This window comes from Phyllostomus discolor, chromosome 7, assembly GCF_004126475.2.
Source record: "Phyllostomus discolor isolate MPI-MPIP mPhyDis1 chromosome 7, mPhyDis1.pri.v3, whole genome shotgun sequence".
NCBI classification, from domain to species: Eukaryota; Metazoa; Chordata; class Mammalia; order Chiroptera; family Phyllostomidae; genus Phyllostomus; species Phyllostomus discolor.
This window is the reverse complement of record NC_040909.2, coordinates 6,952,951-6,975,683: the sequence shown is the minus strand read 5'-3', so window position 1 is coordinate 6,975,683 and position 22,733 is coordinate 6,952,951. Positions and strand designations below refer to the sequence as shown.

The window sequence follows — 22,733 nt, the reverse complement described above, 5'->3', positions numbered from 1 at the left end:
AAGAGACACATACATCAAGTGATATATATATATATATATACACACACACTAAGTAAAAGGAAGTTCTTCAATTATGAAAATTGCAAAGAAATCATAATGAAAATTATAATGCACAGTGCTGGTTAGTGTGCAAGGAAACATGTTAATTGGTGGAAGTGTTTATTGGCTTAATTTTTTTTGGAAGGCAATTTGAAAGTACGTACCATGGGGTAAAAATGCCCATAAAATGGACCTTAAAAATATCCACCTGATCATTCTACATCTAGAAATTTATTAGACATGTATGAAATAATTCAATACGGAATTATTTTTGAAAAGTGTTAAACTGATAACCCAAATTCCCAACAAGAGTAATCTTAAAGTATCTAGTTCTCTAATGAGATATCTTCAAAGAATATTTAATGACCTTAAATTTCAGGCAAAAAAACCCCAAGGAGACAAAAAGGAAGCACAAATTCTGAAAAATACATGTGTGGATAGACCCATATTACAAGAGCGGGGGGGGGGGGGGGGAGCCTCGAGGGAAGAAATTATTACGCTAATAACAATAATCTCGAGAGGAGAACTGGCATTATTTTTATTCCGAGTAATTTTCTATAGTTTACAAATTTTCTGTGATTCCCTCAGGAGGAAAACACGTTATATTGGACAGATGAACCGATCGATTGAGTGGTTAATGGACAGTGTTCGAGGTCTCAGCCACTCCCCGGATTCAAGTCCCCTCTCAGCTGCAGACTTTTCGGGCCTCCCCAGGTCTTTGAGCCAGACACCTATTACATGAGAGGGATATGCGAGATTACCTGAGGTCTTCTTACTGCAAAAAATACCCACGTCTTAAGGTTTCCCGAAGGCATTGGGGGTCATGTTGCTTTAGGGCCCTGCGCTCTCAAAAGACAGGACTGCAGCTTGCCCGCACTGCGGGGCCCCGCTCGGCCGCGCGCAGCCGCACTGCAGCGGTTCCTTCTCCAATGCGGTTAGAGCCGGAGCCCACCCCACCCCGGGGACCTGGCGCGGCGCCGCTGTGCACGCCACCGCTGGGGCTTCCCATCCACAGGGAAAAGGCCCGAGCAGCTGCCTTCAGCGCGCCTTTGGGACTTCCGGTAGCTAACCTCCGGCCACAGTGCGCTCCCCTCCCCATCCCCACTCCAAAACCGCTCCCGTTCCAGGTGTGTTTTCCTCAATGTACCCCATTCACAGGGACTCCTCAAGTGGGTCCTTAAATAGGGCGCTTTGCGATGTGCAAATGACCTCGCACAACTCCGCGTTCCAAATACAGCTAAAAAAGATGACATTTTGGGCAAAGTAGCGTTAAAATTCAAGACGTTTAACCTTCACACTTTCGTTACTTTCCTTAACAGTACTTCCTAAGAAAGCTGTGGAACATCTACCCCACGTAGGGCAAAAGAGTGTACGTAACGAGCCAGCCAGGAGTCGAACCTAGAATCTTCTGATCCGTAGTCAGACGCGTTATCCATTGCGCCACTGGCCCCGTACTACCCGAAGCCTCTCTCGCAATGTAGATTACCCTTGACGCAGCTTCTACAGGCTTCCTAATACAACCAGTACATTTCTGCCGCAGCGCCTGCCTACAGCACCTACGGCTCCTCCTTTCCCCTGTAACCGCGCTCCGCCAATCCGCAGCGGCGACGTCACTGCGCTCCTCCCCACTGCGCCGGACGGCGTCTCAGGCGTGCGCAGGAAGTTTGTCCACGGCCGCGTCCCGTACGTTCGCCGGCCTGGAGGGGCGTGGAGAGGGGTGGGGCCAGGCTGGGTGCTGCGGCCGCGGCGCCAGGGTGACCGGTGGCGCCGTAGCCGAGGTGGCGGCGCGGGGCGGGGCAGGCGGAAAGAGGAGGAAAGAGGTGGTGGTGCAGGATGGCGGCGACGTGCAGGATGGCGGCGACAACCTACGAGCGGCTGAATCTGTGAGTCCCGGAGGCGGGAGGCCGTTGACCGAAAGGGGCAGCGGGCGCGGTGGCAGGTGTGGGCCGATGGCCCAGGGGAAGGTTCCCGAGTCCCTGGGCGGCGGGCGGGTGTGGGAGTCCCTCGGACTCTTTGCCTTCCTCGCCCGGCGCGGCCGCCCCAAGGCCCCGCCCGAGTCTCCACAGGCCTGGGAGCGACAGTCTGGCCAGTTTTCCTACGTCTCGCTCGGCCTCCGCGCCCCTGGCGAGAGAGCGAAGCTGCAGGCCGAAGAGGCAGCCCTTCACGTTCCTCCCCACTTTATTATTTTTTTGTTTCTTGAGAGGTGGCGGCTAAATTTGTCCTTATCGCTCAGCAGCGAAAGTTTCTTATTTAATGGGCCCTTAGCACCACGTTGGAGCCCGCACACAAATCGACAAGCATTTGGGCATCGAAGCTTGGCTTGACTCGTCTTCAGGATGCAGAAAAACGAAAAAGAGTAGGAAAAAGTAGTAAAGTCAAGTCAGTACTCTTACGGTCCTGAAAAATTTACTTGGCTTTAAATATTACAGAGCTAAAGCGTAAAAGCAGGTTCTGAAGTCCAGGTTGCTAGCCAGAGGCAAATGTCGAGAATTTTGGCACTGCAGATTGGCTTTTCCGTAAGGCCAAGTGCATGAGGCTTTGAGAAATAGACTCTGGTTGATAGGGTTGTAAATTAGGTATTCGTAAGGTTCTTGGCTCGTCCTGGACCAATAAAAACACGTATTTCCCTTAGCATTACCATCTGGCCCCTACACTCTCATCTGTGAGCACCTTTGTCCTCACTGTGTTTAATGCCTTAGCTCTAGGCTGAGGATCCAGTGGCTGAGGTCTGAGAATGCCATTGGCAGCCGAAGCAGATGTAACCTTTGAGGAGTTCATTCCTCCCTGCAGAAGTTAAAATACCTTGGTACTTGGACACAGGTACCCTCTCTCCTCCCTTTGCAGGGCTGTGAAGACAGTCTCGGAATGTGGTTTGGGCCCTTCCAGTGCTCCCCAGAACCTCACGCTCGCCTCACTTTCTCAAAGGTCCACTTTCAAGTTAGGGTTGCAGAATTGGGAGTGAGGTCGTTTTGACATCAGACGTTGTGTGGAAAAGATGATGATGACCTTCCTCGGAGCCCGCTCCTTTTGCCACTTCTGTTTACTGTAGTTCTCCTCGAAAGCCCCAGCTGCACACTTCCCTCCAGGTTTTCCTGGCCAAGTTGCCTTGTCCTCTCCCAGTTCCCCTTCTCAAGGTGACCAATCACCTTCTTGGTGAGGGAGTCCATCAGTGCCTTTGACCAGAGTACTGGCTGGGCCCCTGCCACCTGTGCTCTGCTGGCTAATTAGGTTATTGCCGTCTATCTGATAGTTACTAAAGGGTTTAATATGATCCTCCTCCCCGTCTCAGATGTGTTCAGGCGATACCGAGCCTTGGCTTGCTGCAGCTCGGAGTTAGGTTACGGAATGCAACTGAATTTTCCTGTGGGGAAGGCTGAATGGGAGGAGAACTTGAACTGCCAAAGAAGCACTAAATTCTCCAGTCCGGACCAAAAAAACCAAAAACACTAAAAGCTCTGCATCCGTAAAAGAAAGGACATTTGGCCCTTCAGCGATGAGGCTGATGCTTTCTTTCGTATTGATTTGTGTGAGAAGTGGAAACTAAATTTGGGAGGAAAGTAAATCTAGGGTCATGTGAAAGTCATCCTCTAATCTGTCAGCCCTTTTTTCCTTGACAAACAGTTTTAAGTGCTTGTGGAAATATGAAGATACCACTTGTTTGCAACTTTGTTTTTCTTGACCAAGGAGTTTGGGAGTTGCCATCTCCCCGGTTACTCCTTCCGTTTGGCCCTTCCTGCTCTGAGGCCACGTGTCCAGGGTTTTTAAATGTGGCCTGAGCTAAGAATTCTTTTTTCAGATGCATGTGGGGTGGGGGGAGTAGTTTCCAGCCCGCATCAGAATTAGGAGGACACACAGCTGTTTTAAAAAATGTGTCTCGGGATGTGTTTTAAGGAGCATGCAAGAGATAGTTTGATAATATTTTATTACAGAAGCATTACTACCAGGTTTACTTAAGTATTGAAGTGCTTGGGGTTTTAAATAAGTTGTTCCCCATCATGCCATGCATTTCCTCCAGTCCACCTGAGTCCTGCTGTGAAGTTCTCCCTCCGTGTTGTTCTGGTTTCATCTTCCGCTCCCCTCCTTACAGTCTCCAGTTCCATTCTGTAAACCTATAGGACTAAGTGCCCGTTTTTTAGCCACCTGGACTTTCAGTCTCGTCACAGTCTTTGCCTTAACTTTATTTCCGCAAACTGCCTGATGCTCCCCCGCCCCCCTTCTACCAGACTTGGGGATTTCTCTTAGCTTCAAGCTTGGGCTTATTTTGAATGCCGTCTTCCTCTCTCCCCTCTTCACCTGCTGATCCATCCATGATGGAGCTGGGAGACAGCAGGCTTTTTCAGTGAGAACAGGCTTAGGTTCTGTTCCCGACCTTGTCACTTGCTTTGTGTCTTGACCACGTTGCTTATCTCTCTAAGATGATTTTCCGTCCATAAAATGAGAATGTTACTATTTCATAGGATTATTTTGAGGGTTGAAAGAGAGCATATATGACATAACCAGCGTCCTTAACAGGCACTCACTTTCTGTTGAGCCCTTTTTCCCACATCTTTCCATTCCCTGAGCTGTCAGTCTACTGGCACAGGGACGAGACACTCAGCGCCCGTGTGGTTTGCCCACTCTGCCTCCTGGAATCGAGTAAGTATACTTACTGCTCGGTGGACCAGAGGGCTGAGAGGCACAGCAGTCAGTCCACGGCACTGTCGATGAAATCACTGTAACAACCCCAACTAGGCTGCAAACATGTGGAACATGCTAGAAGCACCTTAACCTTGATCTCTTCTCTGCTCCTCCTCGGTACCTAGTGTAAAACCTTGTGCAGAGAGGACCCTCAGTGAATCACCTGAGTAAACGGAAGGAACTTTCCAGTGCAGGACACCTACCAGCACTCCAAAAATCGAACCATCTGGAGGAATTTGGAATATAGTCTTTTGAAGTAGCAGCAACTTATAAGTCATTTCATGTACATGCATTGATGCACTTCCCGTGGCTCCGTGAGGTCATCGGTTGATGTGTATCCTCCATCGGTGCGAGAGACGGGGAAATACTTGCCCTTGGCCCCGCAGTCGGGTCACGCAGCCCAGCCACGGCAGAACTGGCCTTGGAACTCGGCAGGCCCCGTCCAGGGATCTTTCCATTGCCCTGCGTGATTCAGATTACCCTCGTCTGTTACCAGATCGCTCTTGCCTTCGTCCTCAGACGCGAACGCGTCGGGGAGGGAAGTGAGTCGCTTACCGTTGAGAGTAGTTGACATGTTCATGTGGATTTTTAATATAGAAAATAGAATTTTGATTTGTGTAGAATTTAAAATTCATACTTTTTAGACATCCAGGCAGTTCTCAATAGCCTATCCTGAGACTCCTTCTTTCCTTAGAAGCCATTTGTGTATAGATGGATAATGTTGGACAATGGTAAATTTGAAATTACAAAGTAATTGCAACAAATCTATGATTGGAAACATTCAAAGCATTTTTTTTTTTTAAAAAGATTCTATTTATTTATTTTTGGCGAGGGGGGAAAGGGGGGAGAGAGCGGGAGAGACACCCGTGTGTGAGAGGAACATCGGCTGCCGGCCTCTCGCACGCACCCAGCCTGGGACCTGGCCCGCACCCCCGGCTGCAGCCCTGGCCGGGACTCAGACTGGGGACTTTGGTCTGCAGGACAACGTCCACCCCACCCAGCCACACCAGTCGGGCCTCAAAACATTTAAAAAAAAATCTTTTAAAAGGTCAGCCGAAATGGGTGCAGTGCTTTAGAAAGTGAGTCAGGCTGCAGTTTGCCTGTGAAGAACTGTCGGTTCCTCCCATAGGAAGCTGCCTTTCTTCTCAAAAGACCGTCGTAGCTGCGAGGTCAGTCTGCAGGTATGAGTCAACCCCGAGAGCAGATGTCAACTTCAACTAAGCTACAGTGTGACGCAGACGTCTGTGGTCTGCTTAGTGCGGTGAGCATTCAGGGTATTCACATGTCTTCCTCCAAGGGAGGGCTCAGGGAAGCTAAGGTTGTCCCTGAAAGTTTAGGCACGGATGATCGGGGGTTTGTCTCTAAGGCCCTGGTTGGGCGGGGCTTCGGGCCGCCAGTGTGGGTCAGGGCCAGGCTGCGTTACATCGCTTGCTGTGCTTGTTTTGGACGCATATTCCGGAGCCCCACGTCAGGCCTCCTGGGGCCTGGCAACCTGCAAGTTCAACCAGCTGTCCTGCTGGTTCTTTCGCTCTCCAACAGGTGTTTTAGGGCTGGGCTGGCTGAGCGAGGACCGGAGCGTGCAGGTAGCAGAGCATCCTCGGGGGTGCCTGGGGCTCCGGAAGGGTCTGCTGTGGGTGAGGCTTCCAATGAGGCGGCAGTTAGGTCTGGTCGTATGGAGGAGACTGGTTTTTGGAGAGAATGCATTTTAGGGCGGACAGAGAATAGGAAGTAGGTGGGACCTCCAGGAATTGAAGAAGAAGAGGGAATTAAAGTGAATTGGCTTCCTAGAAATATCAGCGTGGGTTTGGGATCGGGCTGGGCTCCTGGGCTGCCTGGAACGGACGGACCTGGTTGTAGGAGAGGCGCCCAAGAGTCACTCCGTGGGGGAGGCACAGCCGGGACCCGGGCGGGGGGGGGGGGGAGATGGGGGTGCCGGCAGCACCCACTGGGTGTGGGTGTAGTGGGCTCACAGGACCCTTCCTTACTGACTGAGTTCTTACTTTGTTCTTAGCCAGTCTGGGGAAATGTTATGCCTGTGTGTTTCCAACTAGCGAGGTGGTAGATTCGACCATTAAGACTCTGATTTAATTCTTGCTGTAAGATTTTTGGGGAAGTATGTTCTTGCTACAGCTTTCTGACAGGACAGTCACTGTGCTCCTGTGCAAGTAGTAATTTTGTCGTTGTTGGTCTAAATTGTGGTGAAATACACAAAGCACAAAGCCATTGTAAGTGCACACTTCAGGGGCATCGAGCACAGTCACCTGTTCCGCGTCACCACCGTCCATCTCCAGGACCCTCCGTCCTGCAGAACCAAACTCTGGGCCCTTCCAGCAGCTCCCCGTGCTCTCCGCCCCCGGCAGCCACCCTTCCACTCTCCGTGGCCGTGGATTTGACTGAGTACCTCCCATAAGTGGGAGCACACGGCGTGTGTCCTGGTGACTAGTTCATTTCACACAGCGTGACGTACGTCCATGTTACAGCATGTGTGTCCGAATTTCCTTCCTAAGACTGAATAATATTTTATGTGTATACTGCGTTTTGTTTGTTCATTCATCTGTCGATGAATATGCTTAGTTTACTTCCGTCTCCTGGCTCCTGTCACACCGCCGTGAGCACGGGCGTGTACATCTCCTCGAGGCCCGCCTTCAATCCCGCGTGTGCGCTCGGAAGCGGCGTTGCCGGATCGTGCGGCGGTTCTGTTTGCCCCTGTCCTCGGAGCCACCGCACGTTTCCTGTGGCGGCTGCATCGCTTCATGTTCCCGCCAGCGGTGCCCCAGGGTTCCGGTTTCTCCGCATCCTCACCAGCATTGGGTATTCTGGGGTTTTTTGTTTGTTTTGTTTTTGATGATAGCCATTCTAATGGGTGTGAGGTCAGCAAATAGTATTTGTGAAGTAGGTTACTTTTACTCATTGTGATTTGACAGGATTTTGAAGAGATCGGTGTCCTGAAATGTATAAATGTTACAGGGGAGAAAAAATATGTTTTCAGACACTGGCAAACCACATTGCCAGCACTGACAGAAAATAAAAGTGACATGTGATGGTTCTATTATAATTATGTTGCTTTTTAAAAGTTTAACGAGGATGATTTTTTAAAAGCACTCTTAAAAGCTATTGAATACCACGTGGCCGGAAGATGAAGTGCATTTAGTTAAAGGTAATAGTAAGAAATGCTTTTGTTGAATTTAATTTTTAGTTCCCTGTGGCTTCTCTTTCTTTTTTGTCCCATACTTGGGCAGTAACCCGTAAAAGGAACACAGTCAACCAGACGAACGCTGTCAATGGGAAGTAATTGTCACTGCCGTATTATGTTATTTTTACCCGTCTCCCAAAACACGCGCCATCCTAGCAGAAACCAGCGCTCTGTGTTGATGCCGAATCCCGCCTTGAAAGAAGAAGCCAGTGCTCTGGTTCGGTTAGGGGCAGGGGGTAGTTCATACCCATCGGATTCTCCCCGCCTCCCGGGCGTGTTCGGAGAGGACCGTGCTCTTCCCAGGATGCCGCGTTGCTTCGACCTTTAGGGATTTGTTACCAACAGCGCAGGTAACGAGCAAGTCATGTTCTTGGAGGGGTTCCCCTTGTCTTAGCTTCTGAAATCTGTTTCGTAAAACAAGTGATGTGGGAGAGTGTTACGGAAATGGGAGACGTCACAGCAAGTGAGAGCTGCTCTTTCTGCTGTCGGGAGAGGATTTTTGCCCCAGATTTTTAGTTATCGTTGAGTCTCCCGTCCGGGTTTCCATGTGTGTATTACACCGAGAACCTGGTGTGGCCTGCTGACGGGTTAATTCTGAAAAACTCTTGGCAAACTTGGCTTCATCTTGAAAGTGACTCACTGTAGACTTTCTAATCAGAGAAAACACATACTCCCTCCTCCTCCTCCTCCTCTTATTAGTTACATTATAACGTCAGATCCAATGAACATTCCCGTCAAGACCTTTCCTTAGCTAGGAGAAAGAAAACCAGTGTTAAGATTCTGTGGACTCTGCCTCTGAGCCAAAGAAAACATCAGTCAAGGGCCACATGTGAAAACCAGCTTCATGTAGGTCTTTGCCCTCGTCCCTAAGAACATTGATTGGAACTTTTGCCGCCGTCCTGTGTGAAAAATACCACGGGGACTGGATAAACGTAGAGACTTTGTCTGCAGACTTAGGAGCCTGTTTGGTGGAGATGAAAGACAAAAGGAATAAAGCCGTAGGCGCCAGCAGACACCAGACCGCTGCGTGTCTGCTCAGGTGTTTCTGACAGCCGGCGCTGGAGGGTTCAGGTTACTTTGCTGCCTTCTGAAATGGAAGCTGGGCAGCGTAACACTCACAGAATAAAGTCTACCCCGTAAAGCAGACGAACTTCCCATCTCTACGACGCCAATTAAAGAGCGGTGGGAAGGGGAAGGGAAAAAGAGGCAGACAGCCAAGGGACATGCAGGTGACTGTGCGCTGGGGTGGCACCTGCTCTCGTGACCAGTGGGATTCCGAGTCATTACCCGTCGTGACTGTTGTTAGAAACGTCGATTAGCGGGCAGTCCCTGTTCTTGTCACCATCGCCCCAGTTCTTCGGCCATTTTCAGTGACATTATCAGCTACCCTGGTGGTGGCAGCACCAGCAGCCGAGATTCCGGCAGCATCTCCCTGGGAGGTGACATCCAGCGGAATCCCGGAGCCCTCGGGCGGCAACTCTCTGCCGTGATCCCACGATCGCACTTCTTTTTCTTTTTCTCATTTTAGCACATTTTAAAGGTTAATGGTCATTTTAACTTCGTACATGTGTGCGGTTTAACAGTAGACAGGACACAAAGCTGATAATAAAAGAGCATCACCCTGCACAGCCCTGCAGCCCCTGCAGCCCCTGCACACCCCTGCGGGCCCTGCAGCCCCTGCACAGCCCTGTGGCCCCTGCAGCCCCTGCACACCTCTGCATACCCTTGCAGCCCCTGCACACCCCTGCGGCCCCTGCAGCCCTTGCACACCTCTGCATACCCTTGCAGCCCCTGCAACCCCAGGCCCTCCTGCCTGGAGACATCCACTTCCGACTTCTTTCCTGATTTCTTCAGGTATCTTACTCTGAATTTGTGAACATGCTTATACCACCGTTTCCTGATTTCTTTCCATTTTAGTCTTCTGATGACTTCCTACTGCGGAAGATGAGAGTTTAGCTTTTATGCCACTCTCTCCCTTCTCCCCTCAGTGTGGTCACAGTGAGACGCTGGTTATGGTTGTGTGGACCGGATTCAGATGAAGTCAGTGGGATATTTTAATTACATTATCTCATAACATTTTTTTTTCCTGGAGTTAAAAGTGGTTGTTTCTTTACATTTACTTGGCTTTTTCAATGTCTCTATCACTAATTAATCCTCGGTTTCAGAGTGAAACTCCTTCCAGATGTGTCAGGAAACTGGCAGTGCGTGTCCGACCTGAGGCTCACTGACCTCTGGGAGCCTCTGCCCCCGCGCTCCCCCCCCCACCCCCCACACCCCCCGGCCTGGCTGCTCCCGGGCCTGCCGCACGGCCACTGTCCTGGCGCCTCTCTGTGCCGTCCTTGTGAGAATTTCTTTTGTGTCTCTCCTGTGTTGGATTCCAAGTCTAACTCTGGATTTACTCCATTTTTGTGAAGGAAAAAAAAACACACAACTTCCTAAGGAGTGGAAGAGGCGTCTTGGAGATACGGCTCATCTGAAATGGTTTCATTCTGTCACTGCACTTGTTGGGTAGTGTGGTTATGTGTAGAATTCTGAGTTAGAAATTATTATCCTTCAGGGATTAAACAGTCCAACAACATGGCTGTTGGATATTTCAGCGCTTCTTTCTGTTGTTGTTCCTTCTCTTTGATCACAGTTGTGCCTTTGTTGTTGTTTCATTTAATCCTCAAGAAGATTGAGCACCACTCCCACCCCCAGAATCTCCCTGTACCTTTGTTTTCTTTTTTTAAAATATGTTTTGTTGATTATGCTATTACAGCTGTCCCATTTTCCCCCCTTCACTCCCCTCCGCCCTGCACACCCTCTCCCACCCACTCTCTTCCCCCTTAGTTCATGTTCATGGGTCGTATGTATAAGTTCTTTGACTTCTACATTTCTCTTACTATTCTTGCCCTCCCCCTGTCTATTTTCTACCTACCAGCTATGCTAATTACTCTCTCTACCTTTTCCCCCTCTCTCCCCCTCCCACTCCCTCTCTGATAACACTCCATGTGATCTCCATTTCTGTAGTTCTGTTCCTGTTCTAGTTGTTTGCTTAGATTTTGTTGTTGTTTTAGATGTGGTTGTTAATAATTGTGAGTTTGCTGTCATTTTACTATACATATTTTTTATCATCTTTTTCTTAGATAGATCCCTTTAACATCTCATATAATAAGGGCTTAGTGATGATGAACTCCTTTAACTTGACCTTATCTGGGAAGCACTTTATCTGCCCTTCCATTCTAAATGATAGCTTTGCTGGATAGAGCAATCTTGGATGTAGGTCCTTGCCTTTCATAACTTGGAATACTTCTTTCCAGCCCTTTCTTGCCTGTAAGGTCTCTTTTGAGAAATCAGCTGACAGTCTTACGGGAACTCCTTTGTAGGTAACTGTCTCCTTTTCTCCTGCTTCTAAGTTTCCTCTTGTGCCCCCCTTAGTGGTCTGCGTTGTTTTCGCACCTGCGGATCTGCATTTCACTCTGTTGTTTTCTGTTCCTCCCTAATGTGACCTGAGACCCTCCCTGGCGATGCTTAAATTGCTTGCCCGCATTACTCAGGTCACCCCCTGAGGACCCGACAGCTACTTGTTGGGCCCTGGTTACAAAGCCGCATGTGTTTTGTGTTATCTGTCCCAACCCTGACTTTACCCCCTTGGTTTTTATTTTTCATTTTGTGGAATGAGAAAGTGTTTTTTTCTCATTTTTTAAAGTGGCATTCTAACTCACTAAACAAACAAACAAAAAATGCCTGAATGTTAAAGTAGTTTATTAAATAATTTCCTGGAAATGTTTTATTAAAAATGTGTTTCCCTGTACTTTTAAGTAATACTTAGATCTTGCTTACAGTGTGTCAGATGTCGTTCTATAAATGCTTGTCAAAGGTTAGTTCATTGTATCCTCACACCAGCACTGCTTGATGAGTCTGGTACCTATCACCGTATTTACGGATAGCGGAACTGAAAAATAGAGAGGAGGAGCAACTGGCCCGGGGTCACACAGCGCAGGCAGTCTCATCCTGCAGGCCATGCAGCCAACTGCTGTGTTTCCTGCCTTCTGCACCACATGGAATATAGTAAATTAGAATTTACTGTGATTTCCTTGTGTAAGTCAAGTTGGCGGTTCTACAGCGAAGTAACACTTTGTCAGCGTTAAATACACAAGTGAAAACAGCGGCGCTGCGCCCGGGAGCATGCGCGCCAGTCTCGTCGACTCCAAAGCCGGGGGATGGCGTCGGGTTTAAACCCGGCCGATGCTGTTTTAACGTTGTTTCAGGTTTAAACCCGGCTGAGGAGCTTTCAGCAGTCTGTGTTGCACTTGGGTTATTGACTCACACGCGGTCTTGCATCTCTCCCAGGCACATCACACCCGAAAAATTCTACGTGGAGGCCTGTGACGACGGGGCGGATGACGTGCTCATCATCGACCGCGTGTCCACGGAGGTCACCCTCGCAGGTACTTCCCGGGCGGGGCCAGGGGGCCCGAGAAAGACCCCGCATCTCCACTGCCACCCTCAAGTCAGCTGGGGGTGTCGGTTTGCGCCCCTCTGAGGGTCTTACAAGTTGTGGTTCTTTCCCCTCGTCTGGTGTTTACGCTTTCTTCCTTCTGTGGAGAGGAAAAACGATCTTGACAGTTTTACCCTCTGTAAGGACTTAGAAACAATTATTTCTTATTTGTTAGCATTACGTGCATGGAATTTTAATAGCTGCTTTTGTTTTTTAAAATATTCATGATTGTGAGGGTAATTTAATGAATAAAAAATAATATAAACATCATTTGCCTAAAACACAAGTTTTAGCTAATAACACAAGTTTTAGGCAAATGATGTTTCTAAGCTTTATCTATCTTACCCATCTCTCCTGTTATATTTTGGTTTTGTTTCTCTGGGGTTTAAAAAACAATTTTTTTCAGTTGTGTAGAACATGGATTTCTGACTAATGTAGAATAATTTTGGTAACAAATTAATGTACCATGTGATATCATGTTTAGAATTTCCTATTTTATTTGTTTAAAAATTCACCCCTAGACAGAATTGTTGTGTTTTTTTCTTTTTAAAAAAAGATTTTGTTTATTTACTTTTAGAGAGAGGGGAAGGGAAGGAGGGAGACATCGATGTGCAAGAGATACCTCAGTTGGTTGCCTCTCGCACGACCCCCTACTGGGGACCTGGCCTGCAACCCAAGCATGTGCCCTGACTGGGAATTGAACCGATGACCTTTTGGTTCGCAGGCCAGTGCTCAATCCACTGAGCTGTACAGTATTTGAATAACCATATAGTAGGCATTTAGTAAACAGTAATTATTCTTTGACTGGATGAAGTGAAATATGAAAATATTTTGCACAGGATAATGAAGTGTAGAAAGGTATGACTGTACACTTCAGTTTCCTTGGTTACACGGTTTTTTTGGTAAGGACCACATGTATAGTTTTTACTTGACCAAATGGAATCAGAGAGCTCTTAGTCTGACAGTTTGCCACTGCCTGGTGGCTGCTCCCCTAAGGGAGATGATTGGTTTTAACCAGTGGTCGTGGCCTTCTGGTAACGTTGAATTACACTGCTTTCTTACACCGCGTTGGTGCGGCCTAGTGTCTTACTGAAGCTGTTCAGTACGGACGCGTTTTCAGTTATCTCTGACTTTTCAGTGACACTGAATCCGTGGGTAGAGGCTGCAGACCCCACTCGAGTGGGGGAAGCTGACGGTCACGAGCAGTGTGGGTGTAAAGACGATAGCAGCACCCACCCTGCAGCAGGCACGGGAAGAGGTGCTCGGGCCGTAAGCCGGCAATGGTGAGGGCGTGACCGCTCACAGTTTCTCTGCCTGCTGGACGTGCAGGCTGTGCGAGAGAGGGGTCTCCTTCTTCCACGAGACGCTAACCTGGTTTCTCAGAAATTGCCACAGTTTCACTGCAATTCCACCCCAGTTAATGTAACTTACAGCACTCTGTCCTTAAGTTTATCGGATGATCTCAGCACACTCAGGATTTTCTCGCAGCTTCTCGTTGCGCTGGTGTTCTCGTTTTCCACGTCAGTTAGTTGTGGCGTAGCGCTGCTACACACATTGAATCACTGAGGGAACAGGAGCGCGTTTTAGACCTTGTTCAGAATTACTTTCTTCAGAAAAATAGGACTGCCTTTAAGAGAAAGAACTTGGGTTTACCGCAGTGTTTCAGAATGGGTTCTAGGATGATGACTCGGCTGTGGCTGAAAGAAAAAGGGTAGGGCCACGCAAGTCTGGGGAGCCAGGAGTCAACGGGGGACAGCCTGGTTTTCCTGCGGGCCCAGAGCCTTCCCTCTCCGCCTGTGCTCTGGCGGTCCCTGGGCCAGGGAGAGTGGTGGTAACTCGGGGGTGGGTGGGCGAAGCTTCTTTGACGGGGCATTTTTCCCTGAACTAGGGTTCTACAAAACGTGTTCCGTGAAACATATTGGCTATAAGTTTAACAATTATGAAACGAACCCCGTAATCTGAGATTAATGGATCACCAGTAATTTGTTCATAAGGGCATTACTGGTAAAGTCGCAGCCCGTGATGGGGCCTCCCTGCTTACCTGCATGGGTCCGGCCCGTGGAGGAGGCCCTTCCTTCTGCTGGCCCCCTCGGGGCGGTACCTGCGCCGCCCACCTGCTTAGGTGTGGACAGGCAGGTCCCGTGTGCGCTCGTTAGTGGAGTGGCGGGGTCAGGGTCATGTCCGGCCCTCTTCCATTTCCTTTCTTTTTAGTTTAACTTTATTGTTTGTTTATTTATTTATGTATTTATTTATTTATTTTGTGGGTGTGTGTGTGTGTTTACTATCTAATTCTCTTAAAGGGATAAAGCCTTACTTTGTGGCAAGAGGTTGAGTACATTTAGTTGAAAGTGGACATTAGAAGTAGTCCACAGTGTACCTGATGGGGATGCTGGAGAGTGTTGCTTTCGACCCATATTCTGGGCGGGCAGAGCGCTTCCCGTGCAGTGCGGACGGGCGGCTTTACTTTAAGTCCTGCCGGCGTGCAGGGAGACTGCTTTCTGAGGGCTAGTCGTCCGTGCTGACTTCGTTAAGCTGCTGAAATCAAATTAAATTTCCCGTTCTGTTGGTGACTGTGTTCTGTGATTCTGTTTTTCCTTTAAAGTCAAGAAAGACATTCCTCCTTCAGCTGTCACGAGACCGATATTTGGCATACTGGGCACGATCCACCTGGTGGCAGGTAAGGAACCAACAAGCTCCAACGGGCAAGGAAGGTTAATCAGATGGACACAATTAGTGTATGAGAGATGAAGGCATGCTTCTCATGTCATGCTTTATGCAGTAAACTGGGGACTAGGGTTTTGCCATTAATTTCTAAAAGTAATATACATCAAATGGTTAAATTTTTCAGCCTGAGATTCTGTTAAAAAAGAAATGTGTTTTTGGTTTTATTTCAACTAGAGTTGAAATCTCTAGTTAACTAAACATTTTTCATAAATTCTGAGAGTATTTAACTAAAAATTTTAATACGTTCAAGGACCAGAGTATTCTGCCTTCACCTTCCTCTGAGTTGAGTGAGACACAGTGCATGTTAGAGAATATTATGTGGTTCCGAGTCACTAGGAAAGTGATTTTGTGTATCCCAAGTTCATCTCATTGAACTGGAAGAAAATCCCTAGGTGCTGTGCTGGAGGCTCAGTCACGAAGGAGGCACGTCCCGTCCGCCCACACTGTACAGCCCGGGAGAGGCATCCAGCAGTAAAGGACTGCAGTCCAGTGTGACACGCTCCAGGAGAGAGATGCATACACCGGGGAAAACTTCCGGGAGGGCACTTGTGGGAGAGCCTTGCCCAGCAGAGCTTAAGAATTAATCAGTGGGAAAGGCTCCCCCTGCTGTATTTGTGGGGGCGGGGGTCGGGGGGATGGCCCGAATCAGGGTTGGTGCGTGCGTGGCATTGTGCAGGCTCCTTGCTGTCTGCCTGCTCCCCTTGGTGCAGACGCCCCAGACTTAGGATGGGGTCACCTCCCAGTGATCCCGTCATAAGCTGAAAATGTCGTAAGTTGAAAATGCTTTTAATACACCCAACCTACTGAGCATGGCAGCTTAGCCCTGCCCGCCTCCCAGGTGCCCAGAGTGCCTGTGTCAGCCCCCAGCCTGGCAGAACCTCCGACCCCTGAACGCCCTGCAGACTCCCCGTCGTTCGCCCCTGTGCTGGCCGGCCAGACTGGGAGCCGCGGCCTGCGGCACAGTCCACCGTCACGGGAGGGCATCCTGCCGCCTGGGACTGGCCCGGGACAGATCTGCGTTCAGAGTGTGGTTGCCCCTGAATGTGCATCACTTTGGTGCCACCGTAAAGTAGAGGAATCCTGAGTCAAACCAGCACAAGCTGAGGACCACTTGTCCCAGCACGTTTCTCTGCCATGGGGTTGATAGAGTGCCATGAAGGACATAGGAACAGTGTGGACGGGCCGTTGCCCGGCAGGGGTCAGATCTCAGGACCCGGGGTGCATTCACCTGCCCCCGGGGGAATGTGGCAGAAGCCTGTCTGCAGCGGGGATGACGTGGGCGAGAGAGAAGATGCATCTCTGTCCCGTGTTTGATCTGCTGCAGTGACTGTTTTAGCTGCTAAAAGCTTTTGCTTTATCTTTGTGGGAAAAAATGTAAACTTTCAGTAGGAATTTCTAGAAATAAGGTACTGGTCTTTCTACTCATAAATTATAAGATTGCTTTTTAAAACCACAGGCCTTTTGTCATACAGCACCATACAGTCTCACCTTTAGAGTTTGCACAACAAGGACCGCTACTTTGGCGTTTGAGTTGCCTTATTTATGTTTATCTGAGTCTTGCTTTCCTTTTTTGCAGGAAATTATCTGATTGTCATTACCAAAAAGATAAAAGTAGGTGACTTTTTCAATCATGTAATCTGGAAAGCAACAGATTTTGATATTCTTTCTTACAAGAAGACCATGTTGCACTTAACTGATATTCAGGTAAGAAGGGGAGGCCCTTGCAGAACCCAGCGTAGTGCCCTGGGGGTGGGGTACAGGGAGCGTCTGACGGGTTTGGAACCTGGTTATTGAAGCGACCCGTAGAGCAGGTCACTCTACACACCTTTGTACCTAGGCATAAAGTCTATTTTAAAAGTTCCTCACATATTTTCTTTTCTTGGTTTGTCTTCTTAAAAAGACAAAAAACAAAACTGGCTCTGTTCCTAAATGATGAAATTTCATATGGAAAGAAAAGGACAAATAAAAAACACGTATGTTCTCAGCACCTGGATTTAACTTCGGATCCTTTTTGTAAAGAAATAAAATGTTAAATAGCTTTGAAGTTCCACTCACCCTACTTCATTCCCTTTTTCCCTAAAGAGAAAAAGTTCTCTTCATTTGCCCCGAATGTGGGTGCGAGCGCGGTGGCTGTGTTCAGACAGCCCCCCTCCCGTGCGCGCGGACCCCCGCCAGTGTGTTTAGTTAAGGGCCGTCCCCCAGCAAGGTGGTTTGCGCTCCAGCGGTCCCGGCACATTAGCTAAAGGTTGTCCCGCCAGCGATGAAGGGGCAGACAGACAGAAAGTGGCAGCTCCGGGAGTGACGTTCGGGTTGGACACAAGTGAGGTGTGGGAGAGACCGTTGCTGTGGGGATGCTGACACTGTCACTGTCACTGTCCACGAGACGGAGCGTCGCGGCCGGAGGTTTCGTTGTAGTAGAGGGGCTGTGCTTCCTGTTACCCAACGCCAGCCGCTGTTCTTTAAAGCAAAGAGGGGGATGCACATCAGTCTGGGCGTTCACTGGGCAGGCCAGCCGAAACGATCGTCAGGAAATAAGACATGTGTTACTTCCATAGGACTTTCTAATTTTTTTAAAAAGAATTTTGTTTTACTTACCATCCTCCCCAGCCAGTTAAGTTTGTTTGTTTGTTTCTTTTTTAGTTGTATTTATTCATTTTAGAGAGAGGAAGGGAGAGGGAAACATCGCTTGGTTGTTCCACCCATGTTTGCATTCTCTGGGTTTCTTGTTTGTGCCCTAACTGGGGATCGAACCCGCAGTCTTGGTGTATCAGGATGACACTCCAACCAACTGAGCTAGCTGGCCAGGGCCTAGTAAAATTTCTTAAGAATGTGGATGGTATTATTCTCTTGTCACTCTTTGTGTTACTGAGCCCCTCGAGAATTTGTTTTCCATTTGTCAGATGAGGATAATTACTAACCTAGCAGGTTTGCTTTGGAAGATGAAAGAAGATCTGTGTAGTGTCTGGCACACAGTAGGTCATCACTTACGTTGGTGATATTTCATTAAAGTAACCCTCCTGTGCATTAGAGCGAACACTGTGAGGGACACCAGCGGGATGGGGTTCTGCCTGATCGGCTGATGTAGTCAGACCACACACTGTTGGGTGCTGTCCGTGCGCCGGTGGTGTCTGATGGGGCCAGACTCGGAGGTTCTTATTTCTGTTATTTCTTCGTGCCGACAGATTCCTTCTCAAGGATGAGGCGGGCTGATTTTTTTATCCTTTCTGTTTACAGTTACAAGATAATAAGACCTTCCTAGCAATGATAAACCACGTCTTGAATGTGGATGGCTTTTACTTCTCCACCACGTACGATCTGACCCACACTTTGCAGCGGCTGTCAAACACTAGTCCGGAATTTCAGGAAATGAGTCTCTTGGAAAGGGTAAGCTGAATCGTCAGTTATTTTTACCTCTTTGGGGTTTTTTAAGAGGCATGTCTCTATTTCATCCACTAAAATACATACTGCTTTTGCTCAGTCCTGGCTGGATGTCTGTTTTCAAACATGCGTGAGTTCCAGATTCAGGGTCCATGATGCGGGCAGTTGGAAGTCATGCCATCACACACGTGTTGGTAATTTCCTAGCTCTAGGAGTTCTGTAGTCTAACACTTACTAGTAACATTAGTAACATAATTCTGCTTCTAGAATTAATGTCCTTCTGCAGTGGTGTCATAGTTTTTACAGCTAGGAAAGTAACAAGTTACTGACTTAACTTGAAAACAGTCTTTTTGTTTAAGGTGGGTTTTTTTTTTTTTAAAGATACTGAAGAATTTTTTTTTTTAAGATTTTATTTATTTATTTTTAGAGAGGGAAGGGAGGGAGATAGAGAGAGAGAGAAACATCAATGTGCGGTTGCTGGGGCCGTGGCCTGCAACCCAGACATGTGCCCTGACTGGGAATCGAACCTGCGACACTTTGGTTCACAGCCCGCACTCAATCCACTGAGCTACGCCAGCCAGGGCTAAGGTGGAGCTGTGAAGTTGTTATTTTGCTGCTGTTTTTTGTTTTTTTTTTTTTTAAGATGAGTGTGTCTTTAAAACTGGGCCTCAGATCTCAACTTCACATTGTTGCTGTTCAGGAGCCTGGACGGCCGCCTCGGTGTTTTGATGAACAAACCTTAAGGCGTGTCTACGGGTCAGACAGACTTTAGTTCCGTATTAGATTGGACCACATGATATTGCCAGGAATTAATGAGTTTTGACCAGTAAAAATGATAGTTTCATATAGTTCAACCTAAATCAGTGTTTTAGTTGATTGGCTTTATGATGACGTCATACTCCCATCTGGTAACATTTATGTAGGCTCAGCTGTAAGTTCGGATGTGAGCTGAGCCATCAAGAAACTGGGCTTCTAGCTAAGGACACCGGTGCCTTTGAAAGCAGTGGCTGCATTGTCCATGTGTTTACCGAGTGTCTCCCCGGTGCCTGCTGCGGACCAGGCACTGTTTTGGCCAGCCAGCAGGGGCACAGAACAAAGTGACGGGGCCCCTGCCTGTGGGAGCCTGCCATCTCCTGGGGACGCAGGAGTCCAGGCGGTCACAAAGCAAGGGACACTTGCTGTCACAGAGACTGGCACCCAGGTGTAGAGGGACCCCCTCCTGCAGGAAGGTGGGTCTCACTCCGCCTCAGGTAGTCAGGGACGACTTCACGGAGATCACTTTTTTAAAAAAAGATTTTTAAATTTATTTTTAGAAAGAGGGGAAGGGAGGGAGAACGACAGAGAGAAGCATCAGCGTGTGGTTGCCTCTCCTGCGCCCCCTGCTGGGGACCTGGCCGGAAACCCAGGCACATGCCCCGACTGGGAATTGAACAGGCTGGGACCCAGTCCGAGCTGCCACACCAGCCACGGCTAGCTCACTTCTGAGCTGAGATTGAGTGATGAATAGGCCTTCGTGGTCAGGTGAGAACGGAAGAGGGCGGGTCTCCAGGCAGAGACGGTGGCAGTCTTAGGCTAAACTGAAAGAGAAGCCATTCCATCCGTGGGGACGGGAAAGGAACTTTTTGTCAGCGAATCGGGAGCCGGCTAAAGTTGACACAGGGAACCCTAAAGGTGGTGGACGCACCACACATGCCTTCAGCATTTTGTCTCCACTTAAAGTTTGCATTGACGGGCCACTCTCTTGATGCAGGACCATAGATTTCTTGTCTTTGTTTTTGGTTCCTTGGTTCCTAATTGTCTTTTCCAGATAAAGTCTATCCATCACGCTCTCCAGTTTGAGTCTGTTTAAGTATTTCGACATGGAGCAGTGTGTGGGCAGAATCCGTAGATTTTTACTGTTTCTCATCTTTCGTGGCTGCCACTCCCGCTTCCAGCTCAATAGCAGCTTTGTTTTAGCAACTTGCCTTTTATCGGGGTTAAATTCTAACTCATTCAGTTTTTTACTAACAGCAGCTTGTTTTTAAGTCACAGTTCGTTGACGTATAAAATGTTTAGTTCCACGATGTAATGCTGGATAACCAGTGCAGCGGGCACGGAGCACGCACGTGCATCTGGGGGGGGGGGGGGGGGGCACCGTCCGCCTGCTGGTGGCCGAGTGTGAGCACGCTCTCTGTGCCTTTCGGGTGGGGGGCGGGGGCTGTCGGGGGGTGTGTTTTATGAAGAGAATGGAGAGAAAAGGTTGAGTCGTCGAAGGAGCTTCCTCTGTGCTTATAGTTTGAACGTCCGAGTGGCCAGAGGTGAGATCAGAGAGTTCAGGAGGGGCTGCCGGGTCCCAGGCCTGCATAGGCCACAGAGGTTGGGTTCTGCAGGCGAGGGGCAGCCAGGGGAGAATCGCAGCAGACGGGAGACCTGTCACATCAGAGAACCCTGCCTGGCAGCCGGTAGAGGAAGGGGTGGGGGGCGAGGCGCAGACTGGACGGCAGTGGGCAGGCTGGAGTCGGGTGCCGGCCCAGGGTTGGGAATGGGGCTGCAGAGAAGAGGGCGGCTTGGAAGACTGAGGACTTGCCGGCGGACGGAGTGCACGAGGAAGAAGGACCCCGAGGGGACCCCCGGTTTCCGGGCCAGCAGCACTGTCTTGAGGCAATGCGACAGGAAACCCCAGGGGTGGGGGGCGGCTGTGAGGGGACGAGGGGTTCCCCCTCTCTGGTGGGAGCCTGTTGGAGGCCTGTTTCTAGCCACAAGGTGGAAACATTGCTGTCCTCCTCTTTCCATAGAGGCTCACCTTAGCAGGAGCTGTTTTTTTCATTCTAGAACTTCTCTCTTAGGCGGATCAGCGGTTTGTGTGGAATGGTCACCTTCTGAGAGAACTCTCTGCGCAGCCAGAGGTAATGTGCACACTGAGTAAAGCCCGCCTGTTTGCGACAGCCTACGCTTTAACTGAGCACATACTATAAAAATGGCTGCCTACTCACCAGGGGCTTGGTGAAGCTGACTCAGCTCTGTCGATGACGTACAAACTTGGGTCAGGGCGCCCTCTCACATCACTCTGGACTGGGGAAGAACAGCCATTCTGCTCTTACCTCCTTAGAAGCCTTAAGTGAAGAAAAGATACTTAAGTTTAAGAACACCTTGTGCTTTACAAGTGAGAGAGAGATTGGGCCCTGGGGGACGAAGGACGGAGATATGGGGCGGAGCTGAGTCCCCTGCAGGTGCGGAGCTGGGCGGGTGCCCTCCTTGGGGACGGGAACCCCTTCCCCGCCCAGGAGCCGGGCGTGGGTGTCGCCCTCTGTCCCGTTCGCGGCAGTGAGGCGCAGACACGGAGGCCCGGCCAGGAAGCGTGTGCCTGGCCCCCGGGTAACTAGAGCTGCCTGGTGGCTTCATTTCTTATTGTTTGCTTTGCTTTTTTTAGCAAAGTGGTCTGAGCCGCGACCCGTGAGCCCGGGCGTATCTCTTCCCCAGAGGCGTGCAGCTGTCGGAGGCCGAGCCCGGAGGGGAGGGGCAAATGCTCTGCAGCTGCAGGCGGTTCGTGCTCCGGACCCGGGGCCGGGCCAGCGGATGGCCGCGGCGCGGCCTGCCCGTCTCCAGCTGGGGAGATGGCGCTGATTGCAGAGGCTCCTTTAACGTTCAGCTGCCCATAAATAAGCTCGCGGCCGTGTTACGTTTGTGTGTCACTTCCTCACGTGTAAATATATTTTATGTGGTGCTGTTTACTTTTGAAGCATATTTACTCCTGAGCGTAACACGTGTCTTTGTTTCAGGTTCACCGGTTTGCCCTTCCAGTGCTGCATGGCTGTATCCTTACCGGGTGCCGCTGTCTGGTGCTCTGGCGGTCTTTCTCTGAGTGCTGTTGTAAGGCAGAGCCGGAGACGGTCTCAGATACGGCACGAGAAGAGTGTTGTAGAATTACTGGGAATTGCTTTGGAAAGAAAATAAAAACCCATTAACATAAAATCTTAGAATAGTGGTTGTAAATGACCTTCTTTTTTAAAAGAAGGTACTCTTTAGACTAAATTGTTCTCTCTGTTAAAGGGTTCTGGGGCTAGTTTAAAAAAAAAGGAAGAGGGATACTGTGTTTTGCCTTTATTAGACTTTGTATCAATAAACAAAGGTAGTTTAAACCCTGCTATTGATAGGAAAACCGAAAACTCTCCGTGGAAGTTTAGAAAGTTAGACTCAGGTAGGAGGATGATCTGCATCTTGGAGAGGAGAGTTAGTTACAAATTGTATTTGTCATCTGAAATA

General features: G+C 49.2%; 1 protein-coding gene, 1 long non-coding RNA gene and 1 other non-coding gene across 4 annotated transcripts in view; 1 reads left to right on the top strand and 2 right to left on the bottom strand.

Moving 5' to 3' along the window:
- Window positions 1-553: 553 nt before the first annotated feature.
- On the bottom strand, window positions 554-1,651 carry LOC118501550. Of its 2 annotated transcripts, none has more exons than XR_004904170.1 (2): window positions 1,330-1,651; window positions 554-770 (listed from the first exon to the last, which is right to left on the bottom strand). It is a non-coding gene; the product is annotated as an uncharacterized LOC118501550 (long non-coding RNA). The 2 variants fall into 2 exon arrangements; XR_004904171.1 differs by having other exon boundaries at window positions 1,438-1,604.
- TRNAR-ACG lies at window positions 1,417-1,489 on the bottom strand. Its single transcript has one exon. It is a non-coding gene; the product is annotated as a tRNA-Arg (tRNA).
- A 118-nt stretch (window positions 1,652-1,769) lies between the features above and the next one.
- SACM1L (SAC1 like phosphatidylinositide phosphatase) overlaps window positions 1,770-22,733 on the top strand; it is a 41,396-nt gene continuing 20,432 nt past the window's right edge. The window contains exons 1-7 of the mRNA XM_028518192.2: window positions 1,770-1,922; window positions 12,242-12,339; window positions 14,992-15,066; window positions 16,690-16,817; window positions 18,348-18,497; window positions 21,317-21,376; window positions 22,250-22,283. Of these exons, the coding sequence (XP_028373993.1) occupies window positions 1,873-1,922; window positions 12,242-12,339; window positions 14,992-15,066; window positions 16,690-16,817; window positions 18,348-18,497; window positions 21,317-21,376; window positions 22,250-22,283 (595 nt within the window). The 5' untranslated portion in view covers window positions 1,770-1,872. The remainder of the gene's footprint in view (window positions 1,923-12,241; window positions 12,340-14,991; window positions 15,067-16,689; window positions 16,818-18,347; window positions 18,498-21,316; window positions 21,377-22,249; window positions 22,284-22,733) is intronic.